General features: G+C 39.9%; 1 protein-coding gene across 1 annotated transcript in view; it reads left to right on the top strand.

Moving 5' to 3' along the window:
- Window positions 1-461: 461 nt before the first annotated feature.
- The window catches only part of LOC104123228 (prune homolog 2 with BCH domain), a gene marked incomplete at its 5' end in the record, with an annotated part of 55,970 nt that continues 32,199 nt past the window's right edge, over window positions 462-24,232 (top strand). The window contains 4 exons of the mRNA XM_035891051.1: window positions 462-620; window positions 1,615-8,140; window positions 8,594-9,186; window positions 9,295-9,425. Of these exons, the coding sequence (XP_035746944.1) occupies window positions 462-620; window positions 1,615-8,140; window positions 8,594-9,186; window positions 9,295-9,425 (7,409 nt within the window). The remainder of the gene's footprint in view (window positions 621-1,614; window positions 8,141-8,593; window positions 9,187-9,294; window positions 9,426-24,232) is intronic.

The following is a 24,232-nucleotide window of genomic DNA, read 5'->3' as shown; positions in this document are numbered from 1 at the left end:
TTCCTACTGAGTGCCTGATTTTGAACATCAGTACTATTATTTTAACATCTATTATTTTAAATAAAATATTTACATGACAAATTTCATAAAATATTTTTATTTTTCTAAAAAAAGGGGGGTTTTATTCAAGAAATAGCAGTAGCCCAATACTTTTAAGCAACCTTGCAAAAGCAAATAGCAGGGACAAGTGAAAATTCTGTTTCAGCAGCAGTTTCAAGAAGGCAAAACCTACATTTAGTATTTTAGCATTCTTCAGAAATAAAAGTCCATTACTGTGCTGAGACCGGTTCTTGATTTTTTTTTTTTAAGCACATAGCTGTTTTGACAAAGTGAATGGAATTCTGATGCCCGTTACAGACACCGAAGCTTATTAACATTTCTGGCTGTTTTCATCACAGATTTGGATTGAAGGAGAAGGGAAAAGATGCTGACGTCTTTTTTAATTTCTTACCGTATTTCAGGACTGCGAGCTACACAGGAGTCTCATTGGTGATCTGAAAGCATTCATAGATAAATATGGGTTTGATGTACTTGTAATTTTGGCCAACGGCTTGTCAGATGAGAAGCAAACAAAAGGACAAATAGCAGTATATTCGGAAAACTTAGAGCTAGGCAATCAAGTAAGTACCTGGAAAAAGAATCAAATAATGTCATTCCTGAAAAAAAAAATGTTTTTTTAAAGTAGTATATAACAAGTGTTGAATAACCAGGTGGGTCAAAAAGTAGCAACAGTTGGCTGGCAACTGAGTAGCTATTTGAAATGGCTGCATTATTTATATGATGCAAAATGAAAGATGGTGCTACAATTGTTTCAGACCAGCCTAATAGAAAAAGTCTATGATTACAAGACATACGGAAAGAGACATAATTTTCAATGTAGCTAAAACCAGAATGATCTTTTGGGTTTTTTTACTAGTGTTGACTTGGGTTTTTTTATTGTGATCTGCACAAATGAGGCTTTGGCAGTGAGGGACGAACAAACAGATTGTAAATGACAATGACCAGAAGTCATCTATATGTGCATTATCGCTATAGAATTTAAGCTCTGAAATGAAGCCAAATTATTACTAGAATGTTCATTTATCCATAGCCAGGTGCTGTTCATTTTTTTTACTACATTTGTCCCCAGATGGAGGAAATCTCAGTGGCAACTTTTTGAACCTTTTTCTCAGTCTTAACAACTCATTTTAGGGACAGGTGGCTAAATAGCTCTATTGCTTTCAAGGTCAATAGAAATGTGTTTCTTTTATGAATCTAATTATCCCATTCTAGAAATACTTTTCTCATGTACCCTTACATATTTTACTCAGATTTCTTAAGGCAATAATAAACAATTATTTGGATTTTCTTTTACTAATGAAAAGGGAACTTGAAAGTAAAATGTTATAATTTCAAGTAAATATTCTGACCAATTATATCATAGGTATTTTGTAGTGATCTTCTATTTTAATAGTTAATCTATTTAGGGATCATAAGAAGGCTGTTACAGTGAAATGGACAAGAAATAGATTAACAGGAATAGATAGGTATGGCTGTGTTACTTGGTGAAGTAGTCAATATGTGCCCTTATACTCATGATTGCAATGGCTTTTGAAACATCCTATTTTTCAACAGATCTGCTGTGAACTAGAAGAATGTCAGAATCCTTGTTTGGAGCTGGATCCTCTGGAATGTGGATGTGACCAAATTCTCATTTATCATCAAGAAAATTCTTTGGTGACCTGTGATCAAATTTTTCTTCTTGTTAAGGAAGTTATAAATAGAAGACAACCAGAAATGGTATCAAACAGTAGAACTTCTTCTACTGAAGCTGTTGCTGGAAGTGCTCCACTTTCACAAGGATCTTCTGGAATTATGGAGTTATATGGTTCTGATGTAGAACCACAGCCCAGTTCTGCCAATTTTATAGAAAATCCTCAAGATCTAAATGGATCTATGCAAGCCCACGTTGATGTTAATGTAGACCTTGTAAGTCCAGACAGTGGATTGGCTACCATTAGAAGCAGCCGGTCTTCCAAGGAAAGTTCTGTTTTCCTTAGTGATGATAGCCCTGTTGCAGAAGGTGCCACTTCCCATCACAGTCTTCTGCCTGGCTTTGATTCCTACAGCCCTATTCCTGAAGGAGCAATACCTGAAGAACAAAAACCTCAGTCTAGAGACAATAGCGATAACTTTGATCTTTTCAATTTTGATCTAGCACCCGTAGTTACAGCTCCGTCTGAGTCATCTTCTCATTCTGTTGATTGTTCCCCAGCAGACGACTATTTCCTTAATAGTGATTCATCAGAAGGACAACAGCTCACTGTGCAGAAAGAACTTGATGAGGCAAACCTGCTGGAAAATGATACTGCAAATTATTCAACTGACTTACTTCTGACAGCAAATGTGGAAGATAATTTAGCTGAATTTGATGAGAATCCAGTAGAAATGTGTGAGAAAACTTCAAGTTTGATTGATTTAGTTGAAGGTGATTCTTCTTCACCAGAAATGTTAAAATCTGCTGATTCAAGAATTCCACCAACACCTATGAACAGTCTTGTAGAAACGTCACCATTAGATAATGGGCAGCCTTTATTTTTCCCACAAGATGTCATAAAAAAAATTAATGAAATAGATGGCACAAATTATTCTCAGTCTCGCGTTAGATATGGGAGCTGGTGGGATGGCTTTGACCTAGACACCAGAAATGCTGATACCTGGAGTTCAAGTGAGCAGGAATCTGTATTTCAGAGCCCTGTCTTATGGAAAGATTGTAAAGAAAGTCCCTTGCTACGAGAACATATTGATAGAAGAGCCTCAGATTCTGTATTTCTCCAAAAACAGCCAAAGCAAATGGAATACATGAGAGCAGGTCTGTGGGATAATCAGTTTAAACAAGGTAATTGGAACCATGAGAATAAAGAGAAAAACAGCGAACATTCACATTTGCAAAGTGCTTCTTTAGAGGAGACAAAGCAAGAACCAGAGAGCTTTGCTGACCCGTGGAACATCAGTCATCCAACACCTATGATGTCAGATACATGGTGTAGTGGTGAAGGGAAAGGTAGTCAGCTAGCTGGAGACTCTTATGAAGTTTGGACTAAGTTTGATGCAGGAGATATTGCTAGATCATCAGAAAATGTATGGAACATGCCCAAACTGAATAGAGAAAAAAAATCAGTGACTATTCCTGAGGAATGGGCCGTATCAAAAACTAGTTTATCAGATTCTTCAGAAATCACAGCGGACAATGAGACTGAAAATCCACCTATCCAGGTATCTCCAGAAGCTTGGGATAAAGAAAGATATTACTCAGTAGAAGAATATGGAAAATCTGAAAATACAGATTCTGTTTTCAATATGCAAAATAATTCCAAGCTGCAAACAGAGGAAGAAGCTGTATTTGGTGACCGTAAACATAGACCAAAACAATTTGAAAACATAGCAACCTGGAATATGTATGATAAAAACATCAGGAAAGAAGTAACAGAAGTAGTGGTGCCATGGGAGGATACCTTCTTGTATAAACACTCAGATCTTAGTTCATCAAACATAGGTGAAGATTTAGTTGTTTCTCCACCAGACACCAATTATTCAACATCTGATTCATATATATCACCTACATATGTGGAAGATGAAAAAGAAAATTTGGATAAAGATTTTGACAAAGAAACAGTTGCCAATAAATTGATAAACCCAAATCTGTCTGAGTCAAAAGTACTTGCGAAAGCACATGAGGAACCATTATCTTCCAGAAGCTTACCTTTTTCAAGCACTGGAAACACAGACATCTGGAACACTCCCCTAAATAATGTCACCCAGTTACAGGAAAGGAGTTCTGAAATTACTGTTCTTTCTGCCTCTGCTAAACCTTTCCTTAATTCAGAACAAAGAGTGAGTCAAGATTTTTCAACTGAGATACATGCCAGTGAAAATAATTTTTCTGGATCAGAAAACAAAAGAATGACTCCAGTGTGCAATCAAACAGTGAATGACTTATCACCACCACAGAACAAATTAAATACTAGACAGAGTGCTGCTGAAAATGTAGAAACAGTGAGCGGTGTTCCTGCAGAAGACACAGACACATCTACGCCAACTTCAGACACTGGGAATGGTTTGGATCTGAAAATATGTGACTTAGGGAGTGAGACACTTCGTAAGGAGGCAGCACAAAACACTGCCAATGTTGATGAAAAGCTGGGTAGTCAGGATTCAGCGCAGCAGCTGCACTCATGGAGTTTACAGGGGGAGCAGGAAAGCTGGGACAATGCCATTGTCATCTCTCAGGAAGGAAAAGAGGAATGTAAGAGAACAGACGAGACAAGTGGACAGCAAATGATTCGTGACATTTGTAACAAACCAGGGCAAGAGGACAGCAAATCTTCATGTAACGCAGATTTGGAAGAAAACAGGTCAACAACAGAAGTTCCCAGCTCCCCAGAAAAAATGAGGAATAGTGTTAGTTTGGAAGCATTAGCCACAGAGAATGAGTCATTTTCCAATCAAAGTTATCCAGTTAGTCAGGAAGAGAGGAAAGACTTGTCACAGAATAATGCAGAATCTTCTTCAAGTGCTTCTGAGGAAGGCAGAAATTATGAATCTTTTGATGACTCCAGACCACAAAATTACAATTACAGTGAAACATCACAGCTGCTTTCTGAGAAAGATGAAAAGGAGACTACAGTGATAGAGGATGCAACAAGTCCTGAGATGGAAAGTATCTCTGAAAGTTCTGATAAGGGTAGTGATAATCCTGAAAATAATTCTTCTAAAATGCCTGGAAGCTCAGGCATATGGGATGACTCTGGAAAGAGCAGTTGTCACCTAGCCACATCAATTCCTTTGATGAATGAACCACAAGAAGGGCTGGGAGAAGAGAAAGAGGGCTTTCATGAAGTGGTTCCTAACCATCCAGGCATTTGTAATTCTGAGTTAGTATCTTTCAAAAATATCTCAGAAATGAACAGCACTCGTGAAAAGTCTTTCATAGGTGACTTTAAAAAGAGTCCTTCTTCAGGATATGTCAGTGTTCCTGACATTACAGGTATGCCTGTAGTGGAAAATTCGTTTTCACATGAAATAGGTTCTGGGAGAAATGAAAACTCTGAAAATTTAGAACCTGCTAATAATTTTTGCAGAGAGCAATCTGTAATGCTTAATGACAGTTTTCCCCAAACTGCCTGGAATTCACAGCCATGTGAAGATTTGCAATCTCCTGGAACAAGTCCTGAGGCAAGTGAAGTCCTTGAAATGGCAAACACCACAAGTAGTCTTTCAAAGGATATACAGATCAAAAGTTATTTGGAAGAAGATAATGTGTGGAGTGATTCAATAAATGATTATGTGCACTCAAGTGGAACAAGTCCTGATTTAAGTGATGCATCTGTGAATGTGTGGGGAGACCTTCCAGTTGCCAGTCATCACAAAAGAAGTAGGGATATGTGGGACATTAAAAATAATAAAAATCTTGAAGATCCTTGTAAAAGGAATGAGAGTGGGAATGAATGTGAAGAAGGACTTGAAACAAGTGCTGAACAAAACAAAGTTCCTAAAAGCTTAGATTTTTGGAATGCCCATGTAGATGATGATACTGTATCTTCTTTATCAAGTCCTGATATAAATGAGGATTCAGAGAATTCAGAGGCATGTCCAGAAGTGGTTCATGAAGATTCCACATATGAAAACAAACAGCACAAAGCATCTGAAATTGGAGAGGATTATGCTCAATCCAATGCCACAAGTCCTGAAGCAAATGAAGACAATTTAAATGCAAAAACTAAGGTGGGAGAGGAGGTCCAGGTAGACATCTTCAATGAAAATCCTGAAACAATTAAAGCTGGGGAGGTATCACAGGAGGACTTGACCATAATGGAGCAAAATGGGACTTCTGAATATTTAGGTCACTGGGAAACACTTCAGAAAAAAGCTCAAGAGAGTATTTTCAATGAAAAAACAGGTAGTGGAGAAGATTCATATTTGCATCAAATGAATGAAGATACCACATCAACTTTTGCTGTTGGTGATAAAGAAGAGTATTCTTCAAAAGCTGTAGATATGTGGAGTATGTCATTGGAAGCTGATTTAAGAACTGATCCAAAATCCACAGTAGGAACATTTGGTTTTCCAGATGAAAGCTCAGAATGGTGGAATTCACAACCTTGTGAAGAAAAGAAAGTGGAAGATCAGTATTGTGCTTCAAGTCACCCTGCAACGAACCAGTTAGCAAACAGTAAGGAGGACTCCTGGGGATCACCTTCACAAGATGAAGAACTAACTGAAACTGAGTTCACTAGTGCAAGTAATGATGAAAATCAGCCTCTCCCACTGTACTGTGATGAAAAAGAAAATGAAAGGCTAGTATATCCTATGAATATTCCTGATCGTAAAATAAATCAAGACACTGTACAGTTCAAACAATTTGATCCTTTCACACTGTATAAAGAAGAAAAGGGCTTGAAAGAGCAGTTGTTTCCTACAGGTGAGGAAAATCAGCTGACTCTACAGAATCCTTTTTCAGATAAGGAACAAGGGATGCCAAATACATCAGTTCAAGAAATCACTGTGCTGGATCTACTAAAAGACAATGAGGGGGAGGCAAGTCTCACTCCTCAAGAACAACAGCGGGACACCTGTGAAAGTTTAGAAGAGCGCAATTCCCTGCCAGGTGCTTTCACTGTAGAAGACTTATCTTTTGAAATGACAGAGAAGTCAAGTCCAGGGTGGAGTGTAGTAGTTCCCCAAACTGCACTGATCCCAGATATTTTACAGGATAACACACAAGAAAGTGACCAGCTGTTTTCAGTGGAACCTGATCTGTGGACTAATGCTGAGCAGACTGTCACTTTCAAATCAGATGGTGAAAATCCTGATATATTAAGTCACTGTGACCAAGATAATAGTTCAGAGGCATCAAGCAGTCCTGATGTGTGCCAGGAATATGAAGCTAAGCATGCCTCTATCCCACCTTCTCGGACTGGGGTGGAGCCTGAAAACAAAGAGCCAATTCATGCATGGTCAAATATGAGTAAAGAGGCAGATTTTGATTCAAAGTGTCATTTAGTAATGCAGAAGGTAGAGACACAGTCTGAAAGTCATAGCCCCCAGGACTATGATCAGGGCAAGACCAATGAATCCTATCAGCTAATCTCTTCTAATACTCAGGAGTCTCCTGAATTTGCAATTTTGGAAGAATATGGTCTAGAAAACAAACTTGTTACTGACCCAACTGAGCTGGCTGAAATTACCAATGAAGTTTTAGAAGTGATGTCCCTAGATCTGAAAGACACGTTCCATGAAAGTTTCGCTCCTGCAAGCCATCAAGGAACACCAACTGATACAGCTCAAATAGCAATCTCCGAAATGCATTTGGTTCCCATGGATTTCACTCTACCTGATAGGGCAGAACAAAGCTTAAAAGAAATTAGTACCTTGGCTGAAGCTGGAAAATATTCTGATATTGACTGTACAGCAATAACTAGTGACCTAGACACGTCAGAAGAATGTGTGGATGAATCTGAGACAGGTGTAGAACATAACATCAGGAACACATTGGTGACTGATGTCCTGGCAAGCACATGTGGTGGAATGAACATATTGGCAGGAGTAGGCCGTGAAGCAGAAGAAGGGGAGTCAAAGGATAAAGAGATATTCTTTCCCACATCCTTTCTGCCAGGTGATAATGAAGGCCATGAATCTGATTCAAATAATCAACTGATTGATGACATAGCGAAAGAATCTGAAGATGTAATTAAAAATGATGTTCCTGTGTTTAAGGAATTGTCCAGTGACCAATCACCAGGGTTGTGTACTCCACCATCCTATGTATCTTTTGACGCTGAACCTTCTGGCAGCAGAGAGTGTGCAAAGGATGACCTCTTGTTACAGCAGCCATTTTGTGACAGTGTTTCTTTGGAAAAACCTTTACCACTGCCAACTCCTTTGGAAGGTGCAGAAGGCATCCTAATGACCAAAGACAGCAACATTAAAGATCATTTGTCTGACACATCCACAGAGTGTCTTCAGGAAAATCACACATCAGTACCTTTGCTCTCTGAGCCTGAAGTAACTCTAGGAGCTTCTGAGATTTCGATAGGAAAATCTGAAGCGGAAACAATTGATCTCGACTCACCGCCAGGTGGAGATAAAAGATCACCTGATGGTAAGAAAACCTGCTTTCCAGAGCAAGTTCATAGGGCAAAGAAAGAAGGAAATGTCTGGAGTTCTTACTGCTGAATGATGAGCCTTCGAGTGAGGTTTGAGGTTTCTGTGTCTCCCTGATGTACAAAACTCTGTACTTTGGGAAGACCTCTAGCATCAGCCTCCTAGACATATCTAAAGCTTTTAAAAATTGAAGTAGGAACATTATTTCTGTTGCTTGTACAGGGCCTAGCATATGGAACACTGAATCATTGCTCCTTTAGGAATGATTACAGTGTTAATGTATAATCTTTAACAACTATAATGATGATGATGTTGTAAAATTCAAGTACACATTAACAGAGCAAAACAAATTGAGAAGAGCTTTACCTCACTGTATTGATTTAAAGAAATCATGGTGATTGAAACAGTAATTCAAAAACTGAAAGGAGTTTCTGTTTGCCTGTTTTTTTAGAAGCTGGCTCTGATTCCCTACTTCTAAGGGAGAATAAGCTGAGAAATTCCTCTGAGAGCCCTGAACTGAAAATTACAGAGGGTAAGGAAGATGTGAGGATGCAGATGTACCAAGATCCGACTTCACTGGAGATGGATTACATCCTTGTTACTGAGGAAGAAAATACACCTTCAACAAAGGATACTCTTGAAAGAAATGAAAGTGATTTTTCATTTCAAGAAGCTAACATCGCTGAACAAAGAGAATCTCATGAAAGCTTTTCATTGGGCACCTTGGATACCTTTCAGCCAATCTCCATTACAAATGAAAGGGAAGATCATGCTGTTTGTGGGACTGAATGGGGATCTGTTCACTTAGAAGAAAAAAGTTCTTCTGTTGTGCCTCAAAAACTGGATGATGAAAGGAGATCACAGGAAAGCTGTGGGCAAGATGAGGGCTGGATTATATTGGGCCAAAATGAAGTCAATGACGTACCACCTGAAGAAATCTCTGCTGAGTCAGAGATGCCAAAATCAGGTTCTGGACATTCTGGCGAAGAACCAACAGCTGTTGTAGCACAGGAATTGATTCTTAACACTCAAGCAGAATCTCAAGTAGAAACTCCCTTTCAGAAATCCATTGAACATGAGGGCTGTTCTCCTTTGGACAGCCTGACTACCGAGGATGAGAGGTCAGGCATCGCAGGAGCACGTGATTTGCAGGTGTTTGGTGGTGATGGTGCATGGGAACCAAATTCTCAACAGAGAATCAGAAATAACGTAGCAACAGAACAAGAAATGAAGGAGGAAGCAGTGCTTCTCAACAGTGAAAGAGAACCAAACCAAAAATCAGGGTAAGGCAAAATCAACCATTTTCCTTTCAGTAGTCTTCTGTTCACTTGTTATCAATGTTGTTGAAGTGTATGATGTTACGAATGGGTGGCAGGACTTTCAAGTCTGAAGTACTAATTATATTTACATGATTTAGGTATCACTATATTCCTCCCTTTGTAAAAAGAGAGTCTTGGTTCTTGGTTGCTTGATATGAGTCAAATTAGGATTGTTTTGCAATGCAGGAAGCTCGTAAGGCCCCATCCCTGCAGGAATAAGTCCATCTTCCTCCTACGAAATTCCATAGACTTCATAATCTACCTTTAAATCTGAAACAGGTGTGGCCAGGGAATGCAGGCCAAAGCCAGGTACTGATGGTGTTGCCCATGCGGAGGCAATGCCAGTGGTGAGATTATGGAGGGATCGAAGTGAACTACTGTCTCTGCCTAATGCAAAACTGCTGGGAAGGAAGATAAGAGGGAGTCGAGGCCCAGGGTCAGAAAAAGGTGCTGCTTATGGAGGAAAGAATAGTAGGATGGAAAATCATGGCCGTGGTTATTTCCAGGCTGTCGGCAGGTCGGAGCAGCATTTCTGTCTGTTTGGGCTGGGCTAGCAGCTGAGGCAGTTCAAGTATATTTGCACCTGCCTTTGGGTGGAAGTGCAGCCTCTGTGCTGACAGCATTGCTACCGCCTACTGTCCCTCTGCTGTGTCACCAGGCGGACAGAGAGGGGGCGCCCTTTTGGTTCCATTTACTGCAGTGTCTTGGAGAGGGTGCTTCTGTTGGCTCTGCACCTTTAACAACCAGGAAGTTGTAACTGCTACCGCAGACTTCTAGGGTAGCTCCGGAGATGCAGGTGTGGAAGTCTGACCTCATTTCTCCTGGGCGCCTGCGACTGGCATACTGCAGTTTTCCAGAGAGGAACCTGGCGCTGTGTTTATACACTGAAATTCTTGTGAATGGTCAAAATAAACTTCCCAGTACAAATAAAACTAGGGGGTGTAGCTGCTTTGTACTTGTTATTCCTTTCAAACCGCACTTACTCAATAGAACATACGTGGTATGGAACATGTGGAAACATACTGTTTGTGTGAAATGCAAGACCGGGTTTTTTCTTTTTTTTCAAGTTTCTCCCAAGCAGTTGTCAGTTCAATGTAGAATATGCATCACATTCATAACTTCTATTATCAGGTTTTAATTGGCTTGCAATTTATTTGAGACCTTATTTTTTGAAATTTTCACTAACAATTTTGCAATTTTAGCAGTAGGCTTTTTTTCCCTTAAAGGTGGCATGCCTGTGTATAACAGTATAACCCTAATAACAGCATGTACAAATAATCTGTGATAGAAAAGCACAGCTTTTTGCTAATCCCCTCCCCACCCCAAACAGTTGACATTTTATTGAGGTTTCTGGAATTAATAGTTCAATAGCGGTGACTTATCTTCCCCCAAACTTGTTAAAATACCTCCCCTCTAAGCATTTTCACACATTTTTTCAAAGAGTTATCATTGCCACAAGATCAGACACTGTTACAGCTGAGCTATTTTTAATATACAGTAAGTGCTGGCTTCATCCTAAATGGAAACCCTGGTCTCAGAAACTCTGAAATATAATGGCATTACTTGCAGGCTTAAACTTAAGCACCTGAATAGGACTTTATTTTTTCTTGACAGGCAAGATTTGAGTAGTGTACAGAGTGTACTTTGCCGTCACCCATTGCCCCTGGCTGAAATCGCTTCAGTCTAACTAGACAGGCAGCACTGAGGAGAATATGAGATGAGAGCGGCTCTGTTTCTGTAGGGCAGTGACAGCTTTCACTGATGCAGGTTAGCATTTTCTGGCCTCAAGAAAGAGGCAAATCATCACATGATGAGCACTCCCCTGTTCTGTATGGTCTGAAGTAAACCAAATGCTGGGTGCTTGACCTCGAAACTATCAAAAGTAGAGATGGTTGGCACAACATTTCTGTTGTACCCAATCCTCCAAGCTTCTAACTTTTGTGGAAGGAAAAGTAGAAATTTTGAAATTCTTTACAAAAGGGAAATCTGGAAGAAGCAAAAGAAGCAAAATCCCCAAGCAGTTGTTTTGAATCCACACCAGTGTGTGGAAGGGCAGCTTGGGATTTGCAGGTCTAGGAAAACTAGAGGTCCTTTGACTTTGAGGTGGTTTGCTTGTTAGGCATAGTCTATACCCTGGAAGTCATCTTCCTCCTTTATGTCTTTAGGGTTTCACTGGGAGTTCATCAAAACCAACTAATTTCAGTGAATAAAGCTGGTTTTTGACAAACCAGTAATTTCTAGTGAAAATCTTTAAATCACAAAATGCATACCACCTCTGCTCACAATAAACGGTGGATGGGACGGGAAAAAAGGAAGTGGTGTTCAGAGGTGCTGGCTAGTTGCAGGCTTGCTAATCTGACATGAACAAAACAGCTGTCAATTCCTCTGTCTCCCATAAAGCATTTTAAGTTAAAAGCAGCCAGATACTGACCCTGCTTAAGTCACACTGATTAATTACATGCAGGCAGCGTCCCAGGGTTTGACTTGCCATGCTTACATGCCCATGATGTTCTCAGAGGGGAAAACAAAACTGGCCTAGGTATCTGATTTTAAATTATTTTTTATAAATCAGCACAGTGGAGTTGGGATAACTTTGAAGTAGTAAGATTCTTTGTTAGAAACCTCAAGAAAATAATCTGACTTCTAAACTTATCCTGGCACTAGAAAAATCATTCCTATGGCCATGGATTTGTAAAGGTTTTTACCATCTTACTGCTATGAATTGTTAGATTTAGGAATCTCTGTAAATCTCCAGAGTAAAAACTTGAATCTTGTACACAACAGTAGTCTGCATTCCTGTTTCAGATGTAGTACATTCATTATTCTTAGAGCTTAGTGTATTCTCTTAGACTGATTCCCACACTGAAGTAAAAAACTGGACCATGTTAATGTAAGAGTGTTTTCAGTGAAAACTTAGATGCATGATGGAATGTGGTGCATCCTGAAAAGAAAGGCTGCAGTAGTTCTTGGTATAGAATATATATGAGGTCACTATATCTTCCACTATAGGCTTTTTTCTTACCTGGCTCAGAAGTAACTTAATACTTGTTTAATACCAAATGCCTTTTCAGTGGATAGCAGTGGCTATTTCTGACCTGCACACTGGTGATGCTGAAGCCCTGAGAAGTAAAGAAAAGCAAGAAAGTTGTTCAGCATCTGCATTAACATTTATTTATGGAAGCATGGAACTAGAAAATCTACTTTCCTTTGGGTTTATGTTTTGTTGTTGACTTTTTTGATAAACTATGAAATTTAATGGAAGTTTTTTCCACCATTAATGTTATTAAAAATATTGCTCATGTATGAGGATTTCATATATAACAGAGACTGCTTTCATGGTGCTGTTTTCCCCTCAGTTTCCCCTGTGCTTGGTAGCTGATGTTCAATAGACTTGTAATAATCTTATATCTTTGGTCAGTTAGATAACGACTTAAGACTTTTTAGGGGATAGCAGAGACACATGCCTGCTTACCCATAACACAGAGGCCTTGATTCCTTTGAAACCAAAGCAACACACAAAAGATATTACGGTAGAAAGGATAAAACACATACAGGAGTAATTATTTCTAGGTATGTCAATTTCATTAAACCTCCTACGTAAGCAGCTGAAGAAACAGCAACTGACATGGTAGAAGTGTGTAATTAGACATGCTTTCTAAGGCATTTTGTTGACAGTTTTAAAACCAGAAGTTCCTTCTTAAAACATACCTCAGTGTTCAGCTTGTAAGTCTGACATTAACTGCCCTTCCTGGCTGACAAAGTTTAAAACAATGTGATACAGCAGAACTGCCAGCCTATGGGAGGTTAGCACAGAAGCACTGGTGTCATCACGTAAGAGAAGAAACTAAGGCTTTAACTTGTTCTTATTGCAGCAGAGTGTCTTGGATGGCCAATGGTGCTAGTCATCAGGCTCTGAGTCCACCAAAGATCTACATCTTTGAGGCAGGCTTTGGTAGAACTGAGCCAAAGTCCAAGTAACTGATACTTGGCTCTCAGAAGTGTCCTTCTCCCTGAATTCTTGTACTTCCAAAAGGCCAAAATTCTGATTCAGGGAAGTTTCTTGGATGCTTCACTAAATGTGACTCTTGCCTTTACTGAATTTTCTAGTTTATGTCTATTTCCTTGTTTATACTTCATCAAGCCTGCTTGGTATCAGAAAATTAAGCACCCTTAATCTGAAGCTCTGGCTGGATAGCTGTGCCCTGAGCATCACTTATGTTCTCTGCTCATTTTTTTGTTTTGTCAAATACTTTTGCATTATGCAATTAAGTTTGCATTCTGAACCTGTAACACCCATCTCCATGGTAGTGCTTTTAGAAGTGGCTACTGAAGCCAGGGCTTTCCTTAGTGCAGCCTTTGCTTCCTGCAAGGAAGGTTTCCTTGTGGCCTCCTGGTTGTTGTTTCATATAACCCTTGGCAGGGTATAGAAATTAGGTTCCTTATTTTTAGGTGTGTACTTCACCTTCATATACTTATATACAGCACAAACACAGTATCTCTGAAGAATAAAGTAAATAATCATTTGTATTCAGATGATGGGGACATCCCAACTAATGGACAATTGAATAGGTAGACGAAAGCCTATGGAGGCCTTTACTCAGTAACTGCCTTCTAAGCCCCTTTCTCAATCTACAATTTATTCACATGTCCCTGTTTAGAAAAAAATGAAGTTTGTGCTTGCATACTATGCTGAAGTAGGTTCCTTTAGTAGTGGAGTAAGGATTGGTAAAGGATGCAGTTTGCATTACTTTCTGCTCTCATCCAGAAAGTGTCCGTCACTTTGTCTAAGAAAACTGACTGTTCTGTAGAAGAGGTAATTAAAGCTTTGAAGCAGAAAGCTTAAACAAAAATGAGAATGAAGAAGTGGATTAAAATCTTGATGTCTGCTGATCACTGTCCCCTTCAGCCCAATGTCAAGCACAACAACTCTCCAGGCTGTTCAGGTGGGTTTTAAGAAAGTCTGTAACTGGTGGTAAAGTTCTTCCCTCCTGTCCTGTTTTTCTTCTGCAAGAAAAAGCAGCAGCAGGAAGAGAAAAAAAGTATAAGGATGCTTGCTAGCATTAGAACACTGAAGGAACGATATAAACCTGGCTCAGTAATATACAAACACCAGAAATAATAAACCCTAGAGGTTTCTTTGGCCTCATAAAAAAGTACAGAAAGATTTGATAGCACATTATTAATGTCAGTCTTTCCAGAAAGAAAATAGCTTTTTATATGGCTTTCCATGTGTGAACAGCCAAGAGCGACTCCATTTTAAAAGGAAGAATTCGTGGAGCGCTGTTGGGTAGGCAGGATAACATTGCTGCTGCTGATGTAGCTGGAGATGTGCCGGCAATAAAATTGAGGAAGACTGGAAGTATTTTTCTTCCTTGATAGAAGCTGTCCTGTCTTACGGAGCTGTATGAAGCTCGGTGGTGATGTGGTGGTCAGGAGGCAGAGGGAGAACACGGCAGGTGACCACGCTAGCTTTTACCCACCAGCACCCTCCTCGGGGTGTGTTAGTGGTTGTGTACTGCCACATCATTCTCGCTCTTGACTTTGCTGTAGGGAAGGATTATCCTTCTCCTTAGTAGGATGAGTTAGAAAAAGCTGAGGGAAATACTATGAAATGATGTATTGACTTGAGGAATAGGAAGTAGTGAGAGCAGTGGAGATAAGGACACTGATGTTTGGAAGGTTCGGGGGAGAGCTTGGAAAACTGGTGGCAAAACCGAGTGGTAGACAATTTCTTTTGAACAACTGCCAAAATATATTTAACCCGCTAGAATAAGGCTTCCACAAAAGAAAGCTTCATTTATCTCTCTGATAGCATGTTCTCAAAGAAGCAGGAATCAGTCTTTTCTGCTCACTTGTATAGTGACTTTTTGGAAAAGAAAGTTCTTCCACTGCCTCGGTCCAAAATATTTCTCTCTGATCGTTGCTGTACTGCTGGCTATTAAAATTGCCCAGTACTGTAAGCAATCCAGTAAATTTTTAAGAGAGGAGCCTGTTTTCATCCCATTGCCTGTATTGACAGTGAATAAAGATAATTAAATATAGTGCAAGAAAAATCTGTGACTATTTCAAGATTAATAAGAGACTACTCTGCTATCTCTGTGATTTAGCCAAATGCACATTATATATCTCAAAGCCATTAATGATTCAAGTCAAATATCAATGTCTGGTACTGAACTGAAATACTGACAGAATGGAACCAGGGAAAAAATTCTCATTGACTCCAGTGGACCAGGGTTTTCCCTCAGTATTTTCTAAGAAAGTCTGTTTTATCACCCCAAAGCCAGGATAAGGGAATGAATTAGGGAGCCCAGGTTTGCTTCTTGCTTTAATGAGCAAAACAAGCTGCTGTACATAGGAAGCCTAAAGGATTGAAAATCTGTTGTAAATTTAAGAGGCCACATTCTGCAAAGTAACCTTTACTTCCCTTTGGATGCCTCTGTTTCCTTTTTTCTGTGCATACCCGTGGGGCTGTCATCTTTCACTCCTGTCAAGATTGTTTGTTAATTGGCCAGATTTGCTGGAAAGCAATTCCAGGCACTCAGGGATTTGAAATGGGAATTGAACTCAGGTCTCCCACTTGGCGGCACAAAGCGTGACAATTGACTGAACACAAGGAGCACGCTTTAAAGGCTAAAAACAAACATGTAAGGAAAGGAGCAACAACTGAGAAGGTTGCTTGTAGGAAAGTCCATGTAAATGAAAGTTAATGCCTTGTAACAAAAGCAAAAAAGCAAATTGAAACTAAACAAAATGTTTAGATTAGCATGATCAAGAACTCTTTAAGATTGCTGGCTCAGAACTTGAGATTTCAATGTTCATCTGAGTTTAGGATGGGGAACTATATAATTAATGTACTTTACATTATTATATATCATACCATTAAAATCATTATAGTAATATATATTATGTATTAGAAGCTCTACGTTATCTATTAGCCTTTGCAAATATGTTGCTTCTGTAAAAATAGAAGAATCCCTGGAACAGATTTAGAGCAGGGAACTTTCCAATATCATAGCTGTAAATTAATTAATTTTTTTAAAAATTTTGTAGTAATATACTTTAGTGTCAGTGAATGTCACTGCTAACCTTTTTTATTGATGGAAGTAACAACATATGCTGTTCATGCATGGGCTTTAGTAACACCATTTCTTTCCCTCTACTTGATTTGGCCTATGAAGTCATGACAACCATCTTTTTTGTTATCAATTTTGGGTTGATATAGGATTTTTCATCACCATCTGGAAGTTGAAAATTAATTAAAACTAAAAACCCGGTTTTCCATTGCAGAGCCAGCTGTTAAACAATAGCAGCAGCCAATATGGTGATGATCCCATTTTTGTAAAAACAGCATTAATATTTACATGCCAAATACCAAGTACTTTATAAAAACCTTTTAACAAGAAGGGAACACTACTTCAGTGACTGAAAAACAATGTTAAAAGGAAAAAAAACCCTACTTACTGTTATTTACTTGTGGTCCTGAAATTTTACCGAAATTGTAAGATTGGGCTGATACAGCCACTTCCTTATAGCAAGAAGACCTAGACTATGTTAGTACAGTTTAGCGGTCACATGAAAAACCCCCCCACTATTCAAAACCCCACGGTTTTCTGAGCTAATTCACTATATAATCTATTCCAATCAAAGTGATCAATGATATGAGATTTCAGCCTAAAGCATTAATGAGCTTTGAAACCTAACCCTGTTGACGCAGGCCTGGCTTTGACAGTGAGCCCCAGCAAGTTTAGTGGGTCCCAGCAGAGCGTCCTGCAATCTCAAAGACGTTCTGTGTCATTCTGAGCATGGAGGATCAAGGCCATAACTTCTGTCACATTACTAATTTCATAGCTTCATCATAATCATGCTACTAATGACTTCTATTGTACATAAATACTTTATAGCTCTATTTCCTGGATAGAGCTTCTGAGTGTCTGGACTTTTGATCTCCAATGAATTAAAGATTGCCCAGTTGAAAAAATGCTAAAAGACATCCCCATCATTGGAAATTTTCTGAGGGCTAGCTGACAGTAGCATGGAAGATGGCATGTCTGCAGCAGTGTCTTCTTTAGAAACGTATTTTCATAATGGTGATGAATTTTTTTTTTTTAAATGCTTGATGTTGGTCTGTTGTTCTTTAAAATAGCATCTGGGGACTGATTTCTCAGGAGATATGCAGCAGATGATGAGAACTTTTCCTTGTAAGATTAGTAATACCATGAAGAACAAGGTGGGAGCCACTGAATTTTTATTTACGCTGTGCTGCAGGTGTGCATGGAGCTGTACTGACATATGAAAATGGGGTTAGGCTTTTGTTTGGTTTTGACTGCTTATGGCCTAGCAATTTGATGTGAAAGCATCTCCAGTTCTCATGCAACTTATCTTCACAGAGGAGTTGCACAGTGTGGAGGGAGAAACTATCTGAAGCTTAGGCCATCCTAGGACCGGTTGCTTTGCTGTTTTATCCCCACAGGTTTGCAAGGGAATAGGATTGAAAGCTGTTTTGCATTTGGAAAGAAACCTGGAGTTTCTAGGGACCTTACCCCTAACAGGCTTTTATAAAAGGAGACTGTGGGCCTGCACTGCGTGGGGGGAAATATCCTTCCTTCAAGCACACCCCTAAGAAACACAGTCAAAGAGCACAGGCCATGAGCATTGCTTCTTGGTGCTCGTACTCCAGAATTCACTCTGCCTTCTGAACTAGTCGTTGTTTGTTTTGTTTTGTTTTGTTTTAAATTTGCATCTGCATTCCCGTAGCTGATTTGCAAATGGAACAAATTATGTAAAGCGTGTTTGAATATGCATGTGCTTTATAACCATCGATGCAAACCAAAACGAGGGCTGAGATGGGTTGAATCCATAAGAACTTCTGTCATGCAGTCTCTCATCACAAGCTTTCCTCGGGCTCTGAAAATGAAACAGCAGGGAGCTTTTCGCTACTGCCAGCTGACTTGCTGTATCAAAGTTTGGTGATGCTCTGATAAAGCTCCACCGGGGATGTAAAAAAAAAAAAAATAAAATAAAAATTTCACGGCTGAAGCACAGCTCTGCATTCATTTAAGCACTCCTTTAACCAAAGCCCAGTAGCTGCTGGTTCACACAGCCGGCTATCTGAAGGCAGGTGATCACCCTTATTTAGCAGTACCACTAGCCACGTGACAAGAAAATGGTGGAGGATCTGTATTCCTAGTAAACTGCTACAGAAAGAGGGATGCTGAAGTGCAGCAGTAAAGCATCTTTTTTATTTTCCCAGTAGAAAGGCCTCTTCAAGTCTGTAGAAGGTAAGCATCTCTTTACTCCAAGACGCTGATATGCAGAAGGTTTTCTGATTAATGGCTCTATTGTTGCAGTTACTTTAGACAGAAAAAGGGAAGATGTTTGTCAGCATGATGCAAAGCACCCAGGACCTAATTACTGAAAACCGGGCAGCTGTATTTTAATTCTGTTTCAGCTCTTTATGAGAGAAGCTTACATCAGTTCAACGGGATTTCTTTTGTCTGAGCACAGGCATGGTATTTGTAATTAGGAAACAAAACTTCACTGCACAGTCACCTAGCACGTTAGATTATTTTCAGCTTGTTTGCCTAGCTCTGAGGATACGGTGGGGAAAAAAAGGAACGAATGTTGGGCATTGTCAGTGGATAACTTGCTTTTAAAACTGCATAATTACTGGCACAGTGATTGTTTGTGATAGCTCTCATTGTAGACTACTTGACAGTGGTATTGTTTTCAGGTTTTTTGCTATCAGCTGAAGCATATGATTTTTGAATTGTTTCGCAATGTCCTCTTAAAACGTTGCAGTGAACAGAATACGTAATCTTTGAGGGTTAACCGATGAAGTATGCAGCAATAATCTTGGTGGTAAGAGGACTGAAAAATTACTGCAAAAGTTGGTTTGTACAGGCAGTATTTTCGTTTAATTATAGGAGCTTGATACAGCTCCATTCAGTTGTTTGCTTTTCTGTCTGTGATGAAGGATTGAAAATATTCTTCAATTTTAAGTGTGGTAAGCAAACAAATGCTAGTGATGTACAGGAGACACTGAAAATGCATGGAATGTCTAAATATTAGCTACTTAGAGCAACCTGAGAGGAAATGTATGCAGGTTCAGTAGGTGTATTTTAACCAGAACCATTCTAAGTAGGTGGGGGGCAGGCAGAGGTGTCATTTCTGGACTTACCTTTATTAATACTCTTGGGAAGCAGAGCTGTGCTGAGACGGAGGATGCACACAGCTCTAGCAGCACTGTTAGGAGGCATTAAGGCAACTGTGGGGGGTCAGGGTGGAGGGAACAACACACACCAATCCTTACCCTGCCAAAACACCTTTTTTTTTCTAGGGCTGCTGTGTTCCTACTACTACTCTCACCCATGCTCTCCACTGCTATCTCTTATTGGGCAGGGGAGTTCTAAAGTCTAAAATAGCTTTTTTTTTTTCCTGTCTGGCTGTTACTTGGCCCTGCATAAAGCTGGGCAATATTATAGAAAATTCATGTAGTTAGAGGCAAGTCTAGATTTGCATAAGTTCACTACTTTAAAAACTTAGATCCTGCTACAAGCAGTCTGTTGTGGTTTTATGGCATCCCTGTAGTATTCAGGAGTAACAAGAGAGCAGTGTTATTTAACAGCTTGTAATATATGTGTAGAAAAAAAGCAGAGCAAAAAAAAAAAAATTAATCTTTAACCCACAGTCTTTGTTCAGGCAAAAGATACAGCTCTTAAACTTACCAAGAAATAATGTATAGGTGAGAATATGATTTTGTCAGCACCTGTGAATATTGATAAAGCTGTTTTTGTCACTGTAGTGTCCTCAGGACTGGATACACTTCCTATCAGAATCTATACAAATACACAGAAAAATATGGTGCTACTGCAACAACAAATGAGACCGAGGCAGAGGAGAGGATGGGAGTGACAGTCCAGTTGCCTGGCAGACTTCTGAGTTTATCTGCTTGTTTTTCATTTGGACATTGAAGGAAATGGCTTAGCTGTAACATGATTTTATGAATTAACTCGTTCAGATATTTCTAATTAGTTCTTAGCATATCCTGTAGATTGAGGTCTTCTGTGTAGCTGTTGCAGCTGTGAAAAATAGACAGCGGCAGATCAGCCTTCCTTATTTCAGGTTACCAGGTGAAATCTGACGGTGTCCTGCAAGAACAAGATCACTCTCCTTAGCAGAAAACACTGGCAGCAAACTCTAAAGAGCTGTCTGATGGACAGCAGCCCAGCAGGATACACCTTTGCCTGCTTGTCCAAAGCAGTAGAGCATATAGCTAACCTTGCCCTTGTGTTTCCCAAGCTGTAAGATGTGAGGAGTGCTGTGGGGGGGAAGGAGGACCCCCGTTTTCTCACCTACTTCCCAAAGATTACTTCTGTCCAGCATTTCCTGTTGCTCTGGCTCTTTGACAGTGTTTTTGATATGTCTGACATCCTCCTCTCTCCCGCACTGAGGCTGGGTTTTATCTTCCCAGTGTTTCTGTGGCCCTTCCGACTCAGTGGCAGGGTTCTGCTTCTGAAGATCGCCAGTGGCTTTCTGCGTCTCCTGTCTCCCTTTGCTCATCCCTTCGCAGAGCTGCCTTCTGCCGGGTCTGACAGTCTTCCCTGCCCTGAACACCCCCTGCCAGCGCACTGCACGTTGCCAGTTTCACTGCTTCAGTAGAGCTTGCATGCCTTGATTTGGTGTCTCTGCTGGCTCATGGTTGGGCTTTTCCTGTCTTTTTCCCAAGTTGCAAATCACCCAGCATGGATGGGAACTTTTCAGCTACCAATTCAGACCTGCTAGGGTATTTCCATTTTAATCTGACAGTTAAAATTCCCACTCCACATTCTGCATTGTTGCTTACATTCCCCTGCTCTCTGTCGTGTGTCTGACAACTGCAGCTCTGGGAAGACTGAGCTTTAACATCAGCGTCTTTTTGGAGCCTTTTCTTTAGCTCGGTCATAGCCAAGATAGGGAAAATGTAGCTCTTAGTTATTTGTAGGTTTGCTGCAGTAGGTAAATATGAGTCTAAAGTATAATAACATTGAACAGCTTAAGTTGCAAAATCATAGTAACATTAACACGGAAAAGGCGGAAAGATTTAAATTTGGCAACAGATTCACAAGATTTAAGGTACTGAAGGAATGGAAGCTGTTTGAGAAGGATAAGGAATGAAGTCATAAATAGAACCAGAGAAAAAGCATTATGAGGGAAGGAAAGACAGAAGTCATACAGTATAAAAAAAAATGTTGCCATGTATCTTTTCCTGTCTATCAGCATATTATAAATTGTGCAAAGGCTGAACTTGAAATCAAAGGAGAGCTAGAAAAACCCTAATGCTTTAATGAACAGATCAATAAAAGTGCTACAAATCTGTACATCTTGATGTTGAGTTATGATTAGCAGCTCTGAAAATCATCCCTAACCATATTTTATCACATGAGCAAGACAGAATTCACCTGTTTCAAGATGCGTTGTTAAAACATTTGATTCCAGCTAGTATAGTATGGTGATAAGTACCACCATCATTGTGAATTGTGAGCATTCATAAACGGAGAGAATCAAATCCATTAAGCAATGAAAAATGTTGACAGTAATACAGAAAAGCAAAGTAGAAAACAGGAAATAGCCCATGAAGTTCAGAAGTTAGCTCAGTTGCAGAATGAGTGATCATTACTAATGGTTAAGAGCAGTCCAAGGCATTTTAGCATGTCTTCACTTGGAAGCAAATGTGCTTGATAAGGTGTAGACTGTAGTAATAGTTGGGAGGGAGGTTGTCACAACTCTGCTGGAGAATCTCAGTAGGACGTAAAATGTAAAACTTCCTAAAGATTTTCTGCTTCTGATCCTGCAACCTCTACCTCATTAACTACTCTGAAAGCATTAGCGTTCTTCCTGAAAGTGCAGATGGCTGCACTGGGTATGAGGTGCACACTGCTTTTTCAAGCGCTGTTCATGTGCCAGTTGCATCATTTGGAGCCGTGGGCAGTCTGATGAATGGTCTTGACAGCACAGTATGGTAGGTGAATCATCATTGTGAACTGCACATGCTGGAAGGAAAGCTGGGTTTAAAGTGCAAAAAACTAAAACAGAATAGTTTTCTCAATGAATCGCTTAATAAAAGTAGAAGGTGGGAATCAGGTCCCAGATCTGTGATCAGGCCTGGCATTTTAGTAAATTTTTAGAAACACAATTTTCAAACAAAAGGAGTCTTCAGGTTATACTAGAGGATCTTTTATATCAGACGGATTAACTCCTACTTTCTCTGCTGGCATCACCTTATACCAGTGCATTTGTAGTGTTTCTTCAACAGTGGTTGTTGATTAACAGATCATCTAGACATTATTTGTAGAATATTAACAACATTTATTAAGAGCAGGAAGATCAGATAAGTTTAAACAAGCCTTCTAAATGCTAATACTGCTCTGAACTTACATAGCTCATTGCCAGACCTTGTGATCTTCTAACATTGATGGGGGAGCACCCATCATACAGGCTCCCCAACTTTGTGTTGTTAATTCCAGTAATTTTCCACTGGCTCAGTAAAGATTAAGCAGGGCTGAACTAGGCACATAACAGAGGAGAGCCCCTGCTCTGAGGGCAAGACCATGTGGTGGTACGTGAATGCAATGCCAAAGCAGAGCAAAGTGGCATGTTATCTCTGCCTTAAAATTTGTTACTCTCTACCGGCTTTTGCACACAAAATACTGAGTTAAGAGAATACTATTAAAATGGTAGTATTAGGAAATGCCTAGCAGGTTCTACACTCCACTGGATTAGTATGAGGAATAGTTGGAGACAGCGCTCTTTTCACGGGTACAGTCAGAGAGCACTGCCCTAAAGAATTGTCTCCTGACAGTGTCCATGCCATGAAGCTGTTGTGTGGTACAGGGCATATCACTATGAGTCAGCAGCTGCTTGAATTGCACATGTCCCTCTCCTCTGACCCCTGTCTGATATGTTCTTTTTCTGGATGCCCAAGTGAAGCCACTGGGGACTGACTATACCACTGTTTTTCGGTGACAGCTAGTCATGAGGATCAGTGGTGGCATATAGAAGATGTTATAAAATGCTAAGTATTCAAAATAAAACCCAAAGGTTATTAGGCATCATCTCTCAGGAGCTCACAATTAACAGATACTCTCAAAGTTAATTTCTCTGTTTCTCTTCTGTAACAGTAAATAATTTCTTATCTTTAACTCATAAAGCTGTTGTCCAGGGTATGTTAAATAATGTCTGGAAATGCTCAATAGTTGGGTGATTAGCAGCTCTGAAAAGCCCCAGAAAGGACTGATTCTCCTGTCTCTAGAGCAGTGTTTGAATGGTGCATGGATAATAATACTTGGGGATGCAGAAATGACAAGATAAGGTATTAAATAGCACTGGGTTGCAGTGTCTTTCCTGTAACCTGCTGGTGACAAGCCTCTGGGAAGAGACTTTTGGGAACTCTGGGATCTGCTGCAGGCAGCAGCATCCTGGCTTGCATTCCTAAGACATCTAGGTTTGGGGCTTAAATCCAATTTTCCTCATTCTATATTAAGATGCCTTTTTATGTCGTGTGGCTGGAAGTCACAGATAACTGAAGAAGCCTGGAGCCCTGGATTCCTTCCATAAGCCTTCCTTATCCGTGGGCATATATATAAGGTTGTTGAAATAGCCCAGTGAATGCTATTATCATTCATCTATTTACACAGATTTGTCCCTCCATGGCTCCCTGCATCCCTCCCTGCCTTTGCCCACTTCTCTTGGCGCTGTGACACAGGGAGGGAGCTGGCAAGGAGTCAGGACAGGCA

This window comes from Egretta garzetta, unplaced genomic scaffold, assembly GCF_000687185.1.
Source record: "Egretta garzetta isolate BGI_Z169 unplaced genomic scaffold, ASM68718v1 scaffold173, whole genome shotgun sequence".
Taxonomy (NCBI): Eukaryota; Metazoa; Chordata; class Aves; order Pelecaniformes; family Ardeidae; genus Egretta; species Egretta garzetta.
The sequence above is the reverse complement of the archived record's forward strand: the minus strand, read 5'-3'. Positions and strand labels throughout refer to the sequence as shown.